Source organism: Haplochromis burtoni, unplaced genomic scaffold (assembly GCF_018398535.1).
Source record: "Haplochromis burtoni strain Fernald_Lab_line unplaced genomic scaffold, NCSU_Asbu1 Contig_42, whole genome shotgun sequence".
Taxonomy (NCBI): Eukaryota; Metazoa; Chordata; class Actinopteri; order Cichliformes; family Cichlidae; genus Haplochromis; species Haplochromis burtoni.
In genome coordinates, this window is record NW_024582403.1 from 2,239,694 (window position 1) to 2,249,674 (window position 9,981).

General features: G+C 44.0%; 1 protein-coding gene across 1 annotated transcript in view; it reads left to right on the top strand.

Moving 5' to 3' along the window:
- midn (midnolin) overlaps positions 1 to 8,550 on the top strand; it is a 27,083-nt gene extending 18,533 nt beyond the window's left edge. The window contains exon 8 of the mRNA XM_005920723.3: positions 6,701 to 8,550. Coding sequence (XP_005920785.1) covers positions 6,701 to 6,963 — 263 coding nt within the window. The 3' untranslated portion in view covers positions 6,964 to 8,550. The remainder of the gene's footprint in view (positions 1 to 6,700) is intronic.
- The last annotated feature ends 1,431 nt before the right edge of the window (positions 8,551 to 9,981 follow it).

The window sequence follows — 9,981 nt, forward strand, 5'->3', positions numbered from 1 at the left end:
GTGTGTAAAATTGCATGCAATTTAGAACCCTGTCATTGAGTTCTGCATTTGCCTTGCAACCTACTGAAGAGTTCATTGTTATCTTTGTCTCTGTTTCTGTTCTCATATCACATCATGTTTAGCTCAGTTCTGTTGGGATGCTTTTACATCATTGTTTTCAAGTGCTTATTTTCATCTCTAAAATACTGACAAAGCGAGAACAGAAAAGTCAGATTAAAGAACAAAAACAGTCATGCATATGTGTCTCTGGAGGTTTTGAAGCAGATGAGAGAAGAGGAAGAGAGCGGAGGGGGAGGGGGGTCTTCTTAGTAATGCAATACTAGCTTCTCCCGACCTGTTCAGTCAGGCTTCACTTGTCAGGCAATGGAGTTGCCTTTTTGTCTTTGTGAGCTGAGGGGATAGGTTTTACCCCTTCAAGCCTGGGCTGGGCTGTGTTTATATTAGAACAGGTTTGGGGTGATGTAGCCTACCTCCTAAATACGGGCTGCAGCTTGGGCATGTATAGACCTCAACATACCCACGAGAGTTTGGTCGAGGCAGGTGTAAAGTTCAGATGATGCCATTTAAGGACTGGGCTGGGATGTTTTAAAACCTCCTTTCCTTACAGCGACACAGGATGTTGTGTGTCAAACAGATGTCCAGCGCTGATAACATCCAGTCAGCATTGTAAGCTTGGCGTGAGTGCACTGAGGAAAACATCATTGTCTTCTGCCTCCTTATCTCAAGCTAGTCTTCAATGAGCTGCTAAATTTGCACAAAATTTACCAGCGTAAGTAGAATTGTCTTGTGGGAAGGATTGTAGAAATTATTTAATAATGTTTAATGTTTTCTTCTCTTTGGAAAAAGCAAGAGCATACATACCTATTGTTGTAGGCTGGCTTTGTTCCTTGTTTTCTGACCTTTAGTTGTGAGCAGAATGAAGGATTTCAGTTGTCGCTTCTAAACACTGACTCGCTGGGAATGTCCAGTATTTCACTGCATCACCCTTAGTGCATTTACAAGTGTTCAGTGAACAGTTGGAATAACACAAGCTTATTTTCCTAACTCAGGAAAGACCATTCCTTTACTGCCCCCACCTATTGACTCACCCCCACCCTACCCCTCTTCTCCTAGTCTTGTCATTTCTCGTCATCTCCGCTCAGCCCAATGCCACTGCCCCCACCCCGATTTGCTATCCAAAAACAGTCTGTAAAATCCATCTCTCTGTCTTCCTCCTAATCACCCCCTTCTTTTTCCATGTCTGTGTTGTGCATCAATACATTGTCTGTGTTCATTTGGCCTTTAAATAGATTTATTCCAAAATGCAGCTCTGAAAAGAATTTGCTTTGTGAACTTGAGGCCAGAGAGAGGAGGAGGGGGACAACGCGGAAGATGGGGGTTGTTAAAACCACAACACTAAGCCTCCATTCATTCATTCATCATATGGGTGTTTATATCCTGTCCGTCAGTCCACCAACTGTCCACTCATTAACCAAAGGCAAAGAGTGAAAGAATAGCCTGTCTGCTGCCATTTTCCAATTTAACTGGCCTGAACCAACTTCCTGCTCACAATATGCACTTCCAGAAAGCCTTGAATGGTGACCTGTCCAACTAAGCCTGGTTAAGACAATGATTGTCCTGGTGTGTTGTGTGAACAGGGGCTATGTGCCTGTTTGTATCCTGCTCTAGTTGGTGTTCTAAGTATGCCGATGACTATGCGGTCTCAGTCGGTCTTATCAGCCGACACCTGATGGAAGACTTACTGGACTTAACACCGCAGCTTAACTCTGCTTCACAAAAACCTGCCTTCATTCAGCTACAGGAAAAAAGCCTGCGCTTCCTAGCTGCCTGAATATGTGTGCGCAATCAAACTTGGGTTGAGAGAGCCTCTTGAAAATGTCACATAGCTTTTCTGTCTCCTGAGAGCCTTTACCTTTTGGTGAAGAAGAGGAACGTAAATAAAAATAAAAATAAAAAAAATGCACACACACTCCATCACAAATTTCCTGGTTAAAGGCTGTGGCGACTAGCTTGGTTTCATGGTTTTGCTATATAGTACAGCTGAGTTCTAGGGCTTTTTTTAGACCAGGACTTGTGTTGAATTTGAACAGGAGGGTTTTAGAATGGCCTGACAGGTTGATTGTTAGCTAAATTCCTTTGCTGAGTAGGCTGGACTTCCCCAGCATCCCCCCCTACATCCCACTAGCCCCCTGCCCAGTCTAACCCTTTGTGTGGGGGCCAGGGACAGGGGCAGTATAGAGGGCACCAGCCTGAACCATTGTGGGACAAAAGAGGGGAGGGCTATGGGATTATAGGGCTGCCTTTTAGTCTCACTCCCACTGCAGCTGGCTTAGCTCAGGCACACAGAGAGGGGCAAAGCGGGGGCAAAGTTGGCTCTGGAAGCTTCTCCGAACCCCCTTCCTCTCTTGTGTCTCTTCCACATCCCTTCACCACCTCCTAACCCCTTTCGATTTGACATGTCAGGTCATGTTAGCTTTGTGCAGGCTGGGACTGCGCAAGCCAAAGGAAGAGGGAGGGTGGCAGAGAATGAGGGACACGCATAGGAGTCTTTGCCCTTAACCCCACTGCGTCCTGTATTTAAACCCTGACCTGCTTAGCCGAGGCATGGCGCATTATCCACTGGCAGGCTTTAGCTCCTCTCGTCACACACAGACATTTGCCGGGACACACGTGCACCGGTAACGCAACAAATGCCCCAGCGATGCAGCACAGCACAGAGATACCTAGCAAAGCCAGCCAAGCACATCAGGTGCCCTTTCATTGTCGACAAGGAGAGCAAGAGGGAGAGCGAGAGAATGCAAATGAAGTCTAAAAGTCATTGAAGAGCTTGTGTCCCTGCAGGGCTGTCAGTGCCCTTTCAGCAGCTGTCAAAGTGCTCATATTAGCTCCACTTTGGTTGGTTAAGAATATGTCCGATTTGTTTAATTTTTGCTTTCTAGTAAGTAGAGCTGGGTGGGTTATTTCCAGATGGGTTGGGTTTTACGGCTGAACTTTGCTCTGCAGACTTTGAGCTACTGCTTGACTTTGTTAGGTCAGGGAGATGCGGAGATGCGGAGCATTTAATCTGAATACACATGTTAGAAGTGGCACTATTCAATAGAATAGAATTCTATCTTCCAGTTGAATTCTATTCTAGTTTATTAATATATTATTTCCACACAATAAAAGGGTTAAGGCAAATTTACTTTCTGATTCAGGATCGTTACAGTATTTTTGCATGTTAAATGTGCCACTATTATTCCCACTTGTAATGAAGACTGGCTTCAAACAAGCACAGAGGGATGCTAAAAGAAACCAAGAGTGATTTTGCTGCAATGTGATTTTCTTTCTCTTTGTCTCCCTCCTCTTTCTTTCTGTGTCCGTCCACCCCTCCTTCTCTACCCTGGTTCCCTGGATGCTGAGCAAACACAATGTTCTCTCTGCAAGATCACAAGACTTATCAAGACAAACAAACAAACAACAGCAATAAGACAACTGCAAATTAAGGCCAATCTTTATACAATCAATAAAAGGAGAAGCTCCTTTAATCTCCCTCTCCGTCCTGTACACTGCAGCCCCTCCTCTCTTTTTCTCTTTCTCCATCCTCTGCCTCTCCTCCTCCACCCACCTACTCCTCCCACCCTCCCTCCTGTTTGCTCCCTATCTCAGTCCTTGCTGTGTTGCTGGGCTGGGCTCAAAGGCAAGGAAAACTGACGCATCGATTATTCATAGATCACCCCTTCTTTCTCTATCTCTCTGTCTTTTTTTTTGCCTTTCTCTGCAGTGCCCACTCTATTTACTACAAGGCTTATGTCAAAGTCTTTGGAGATGAGTTTGGGGAGGGCGAAATGTGCTGCTTCAGGTTGAGTTTTAGTGTGAAAGGCAGGCAGGGGAGTGGTTAAAAACAGAGAGGAGGGGGGAAAAAAAAGATCCTGGTGTTTCCTTCCTCTGGGTGCCCTTGACCCATCTTCTGTTTGAAATCTTCCACTGTGTCTAAGAAAAGATCTGTAGTTGCTTCCTCATCCGTCTTTTCTGTGCCACGGTGGGTTGTGTACGAGAGTGGATTCTCTCTCTTGCTCTACAATTCATTCCCTATGTCTTTTAGTCACCTCTTTGGGTTCTCCAAGGTTATTGTGCTCACGTCAAGCTCTAGTCTTTGCAGTGCTCTGCCTGTGTGTGTGTGTGTGTGTGTGTGTGTGTGTGGTGTTTAGTGTGTGTGTGTGTGTGTTGTGTGTGTGTGTGTTGTGCTGTGTTTGTGTCTGTGTTGTCCTCTTACCAGCCCTAATAATAGCCCTAGTGTCATAAACATAGTCTGGAGATCCCTGCGGCCAGCTGTGTCCGGCCTAGCCGCCCAGGGCTCCGGTAGTGACGCTGATGAATGGCTACACACACACACACTTAGTGTAGCTCCAAGCACATTCCCAGAGCTCTTGCCAAGCCAAAGGCCAAGACCTCCTGCCTCACCACCAAACTGCCCTTTAGAGTGTGTGTGTGTTTTTTCCTTCATATTGTTGAGCCGTTTTGGTAAATTACCCCTTTTAGAAAAAACAAAATCATGACTGAGGAACTACCTTCGTGAAATACAGGCAGGATTTAAACAGAGACACTCCAGACAAACAGATTTTCTATGTGGGCATGTGTTGGCTTTCTGCCATTTCATTGTTTATGGCCATATTTTGACAAAGCTGAAGGGCGGTTTCACTTTTGACTAGTCAGAGCAGGGGAAGAAGGTGTAGAAGGGGGACCAGAAAGGTAACAAAGCCTTGTGGCAGAATATATGGATGTCACATGGAGCTGAGGCAGCAGAACAATGGCTTTATGTAGAAGACCACCCCCCATATCTCCCACCCACCCTGTGGTGTACCCCCCCCGTTCTCTGCTGATGACACATTGCCCTCACGCACAGCGTACAGAGCATCTGGATGCACGCATACATTTATATCAGGACAGAACATATTGACAGGAAGTGGAAAAACCAAGTCTGCCTGTGTGGCTGTGTGAAGACGTTCATGTTTCTGTTAACTCTGAGCCGCTATTCACATCCTTTGTTTTCAAAAAGCACCATTGAGGCTGCTTAGTGGCAGTTTACTTTAGTATGCACTGGTAGACAGTGGTGAATATTTATTGCTGGAGAAAAGGCTCTGGGCTGCTCTCGATCCGATAAGCAAATGAGAGAAAGAGGTAAATTAAGCCCACACAGAGTCCGGAATTCATTCCGATGAAGGGGGTGGGGGGGTGGGGGGAAAGCAGAGGAGGGCACAATCGATTTGGAAAACTGACACCTACGGCTGATCCTTTACCCTCCACCCTCTTCCTCTGTCCTTTTCTCTATCCCCCTTGCCCCTGGGGTAGGAATTCCTTAACCCACACCACCAACCCCCACCTCCACCGCCAGTCCCCTGCCTGTCCCCTCCTCCTTTTTCTTCTTCACACTGCCCCACCTAGCTGTCTCTAGGGAGATATGGGGCAAGAACTGGAAGAGGGAGGGGCAGAAAAGGGGCTTTCTGTGTGCTTGTGTGTAAAGGGTGAAGGGGTAGAATAGATGGAGTAGGGGGTAAGGTCAATGAGTGGAGAGTAGGAAGCTAAAGCCATAATAAAGAAAAAATGGAAAGTGGGGAAAAAAGAAAAACAAAAAACAAACAATCTTTGCTTTCCTCTCGTCTCTCTCCCTGCTTACAATTTCCATTCGCTTGCATTTTCTATTGAAAGCCAATAGCGTTGTCCTGGACCCGAGATGGATGGCTGCACTAGAGCTAAGGTTTAATCAATAGGTCTTTTTAATTTGCCATCGATCCACGTTAAAAGCTACTGCGGCTGTTGGGGTGTGTGTGTGTGTGTGTGTGTGTGTGTGTGTGTGTGTGTGTGTGCGGTACATGCAGCAGGCGCAGGGATGGCCACTGTGCTTCGGTTTATTGACATTCTAGCCCATTATTTAATTTATCGATCCACGTTAAAAGCTACTGCGGCTGTTGGGGTGTGTGTGTGTGTGTGTGTGTGTGTGTGTGTGTGTGTGTGTGGCGGTACATGCAGCAGGCGCAGGGATGGCCACTGTGCTTCGGTTTATTGACATTCTAGCCCATTATTTAATTATTTAATTCCCAGACAGATACTAATGGAGCTAGCTAATAGATTGCGGTTGCTTTCCCCTCCTTCTGAGGCCCTGAATATACGTATAAATGGAATTAGACTCGACTTGGCTGGTGTAGGAAAGCATTCACGGTGCAATGCAAGGCCGCTCCCTTGAGACTAGACTCTCCTATAGGCACATCAACAGCTAGAAATGCACTTAGGAGCAAATCCAGTCACTGAAGCATGCCATGGGTAATTACGTTTGTAAATATCATAGGCAGCTATCAGAAAGTATCATGTCTGTCAGGGGTTTGCATCTTTTTTGACCCTAGTAGGTATTTCAGCCTTGAGAAGGTCTCCCCCATTCACTGATAAGGGGATGAAATAGCACTGTGGAGGCTAATTATACTCTGTGGGGGAGGTTAACCACCAGATTCCAATGTTACATTGTGTGAATGGTGGATGTGTGTTTGTGTGCATTTGTGAGAGCCTAGCATGTTTTAGCATTATCATCAGCTACACAGGCACACATATTAACATTCCTCCAGAGCTGTTAAGAGAAAAGACAATTAAAAAAAACAAACAAAAAAAACCATTTGCTATGTAAAGAAAAATACCTGACTGTCTTTCTACTCTTCTCTCCTGTGCCCAGGTGATCGTATACGTCAGACAGAGAACCGCGCAACCAGGTGTAAGGTGGAACGTCTGCAGCTCTTGATGCAGCAGAAGCGTCTGCGCAGGAAGGCCAGGCGGGACCAACGGGCTCCTTATCAGTGGCTGCCCAACCGCAAGGCGGGACGCAGCAATAGCAACAGCAGCATGTCCAGCGAGGGCTCCCTGGACCTGGACTTTGACGATTCAGTGTGGAAGCCCGATGTAAAGGCTGACTTGAAGTCCGAGTTCGTCATGGCCTGAACCATCTGCTCCCACATACGCATTCAAAGATGTGCAAAGCATTGCTTGGGATTTCCTTAGAGATAATTTTGAGGGAGCGGATTTGCAGGAGATGACATGTAACTTCAGAGAGGAAATCACAGTTGTCCTTGCGACAGTCATCTGTCACATGAAAACAGGCTCCCTGCAGACTCTAATCTCATTCTGCCCTTCGTGGGTGACCTTGTGGAAAAAAAAAAATAATACAGCAACATTAGCAAAAGAACTTTCTTGTGATGCTTGGATTTGGACAGGCAACTACTGGACTTAACAGTGTGCAAGACCTTTTTTGGGGGGTTTGATTACAGAGACCATACCTGTACTTGAGTATAGCAGAATTCAGTGGGTGGTGGTGGTGGTGGTATTTTCAGAATTTTTGTTTTTGTTTTTTTTCTTTTTAAATGCACTCTGGGGAGAAATGAAGAGATCCACACTGGACATAACAGGACAGGAGCACCAGAGGCTTCAGTGTTTCCTAATCAGAAGAAGGGCAGAACTGCCGGACTATGGATTATTTCAGTGGGCATTCTAATTGATCTCAAAACTCATCAACAAGAGTCCAGTTTTTACCTGTTACGGGGTGGTTAAACCTTTTCTTTTTCCACTTTTAAGCATATTATTATATTTTATAAACAAAAAAAAATATGTAGCATTGTTCACAAAGCATTCAGGTTTTCATATAACAGTTCAAAGTAGTTTGCACATATTCTTGATTTATAACAGCTGGTCAAAATGTGCGAGGAGGAGGTGGGGCCTGAAATAGAATAAATAATAAATATGGAAGTATTGATATCAACCTCAGTGACATAGGGTATTGATAGGAATGATTAATGAATACACAAAATAAATGAATATTAACAGAAAGTGCTTTAGAGGATTTTAAAATCTTTAAAATGTATATGAAAAAAAATCTATTTTTATTTCTCTTCCTATCTGCTGTTTTCAAAAAACAGCAGCCCTTTGTGGCTTTAGTCAGATCGTTGACTACCAACAAATATGTGCATCCATTCAATCATTCATTAGCTCATTCATGCCTTTTTTTTTTTTTTTTTTTGTCTGGCCACAACAAAAGTTACAGAAAGATCATTTTTCATGCAGCCAACCTCATGTGTTACAAACCTGAAGAGACTGAGGGATTTCGAGTTTGTGTACATAAATGTGACAATTGGCAAATGCTTGTTAGGGCGTGTGTGTGTGTAAGTTTGTTGTAAATTGATTTTTAGAATATCCTATGTTTTTGTCCAGTTGTCTTCTCTCAAACGACCCCATACGTTCTCAAATTTGTGAAGTTCAGCTGCCGTGAGCACATGGCCCACTACTTTGCAACATGACTGTATGAAAAAGCAAATTGGCTCCCAGTTTGATGCCCAATTGATGTGTACCTGTTATCACAAGTTCTCATAATGATGCCTTTTTTTTTTTTTTAATTTCTTTTACTGGCCAAGAGGGAGGCGAAATGGGGTCTTTATTTGGCATCATTATCTAGTGCCTCCACCAGTACATTCATTGACATATCAGGTTAGGCCTTTCACAGTTTTGCTGCTACACATGGGGACTTAAAATGTGGGGGAAAAAAACAAACAAACACGGGAGGGAAAAGTGACTTTCCTTTGCATGCAGAAGTGTGTAATTATGCTGATCTTTTTTCTATTGATGGAGGAAAAAAACGAAACTGGTGCTGTGGAAATGAAGGTTAACAACATGCATGAATTTGTGAAGAAAATAAACAATGCTGCTTTTGTTGGCAAGGTTCTTTTGTAACGTTTAATTTTTTTCAATGTTAGAACAACCGTGTCCTGCTTAAGTATTACGACGCAAAACCAAAACGGATGAAGTTAAGTGTGGGCTAAGCTTTGTTGCTCGGCACTGAATATTTCTGTTGCGCGCAGTGAAGATGAGGATGTGATGATGAGCAAAGAGCAACTGACTCTCTCTCTCAACTCCTTAAAAGCTGGTTCTTAACCCCAATGACTTTCAAGGACCCAAACAGCCTGCAAACTGTTAAACCGCCTCCCCTCCTCCCAGCCTGAATGCCAACAGAGGCTCATGTGGATGCATTCTCACAGGGAACCAACAGACCTGAGGATTTAGAGTACTGTCTATCAAACCTACTCAAGAGAAGCGTCTGGTCTGTCTGTCTGATTGACCACCCAACCACGATTGCACTCCCAGAGATTGCAGTGAGAGATTACCTTTTTGGTGAACCTCATCTATTTTTTTTTTTTTTTTTTTTTTTTAAGTGGCCTTACCTTTCACTAAAAAAATGAGACACTTGGGGACAAATGGGGGTGGGAATGTTTCCTGTTTGTTTTTTAAACTTTCTGTGCATATCGATGTTGGACACCGTTTTTGTCACAGAGGACACTGGGCATCTGTCGTTTAGTGCTTTTAGCTGGTGGAGTCTCTATTATGTCAAGGCTTCTGTGCCTTAAAATGTTGCCCTTGCAGTGTCAGTGTCAGATTTGAGCTTGTTATTCATTTTTTTTCCCCACTTTGTTGGTTGATACACATGACTGCAGTATTTTGCAGCAATGAGAGTCGTAGATTTTCTGGGTTAAAGCTTGTTTGAGTGAATCAAATACTTTTCAAAAGTAGGTTTTGTTCCTCAGATATGGTCTTTGTCCCATTTCATTGTGTTGCCATGCTTGTTGGTCTCTGTTATTCAAACCACACATCCCTCTTAACCCAGTCCCCAGCTGCCAACAAGCTGCAAAAAAGCTATAAATCTGTGTAACTTTTATCTGAGGAAGTTTACAGCACAGAACGTAGATGACAAGAAACAGCCCAGATTCAAAATAAAAGGTCCTGTAAGGACTTCCAAGACTACATGCACTTCCTGTTTCCTTGGATCCATCATTTTTAAAGGACAATTAAACCCCTGCCCCTCCCAAATGTTCATTTTGGGTTGTTTTTATTTTTTATTTTTATTTTTGGTTTTTTTTGTATATGTATGAACTATACTCTGTGTGTGCCTCACTTCTGTGTAAAACTCAAAGATGA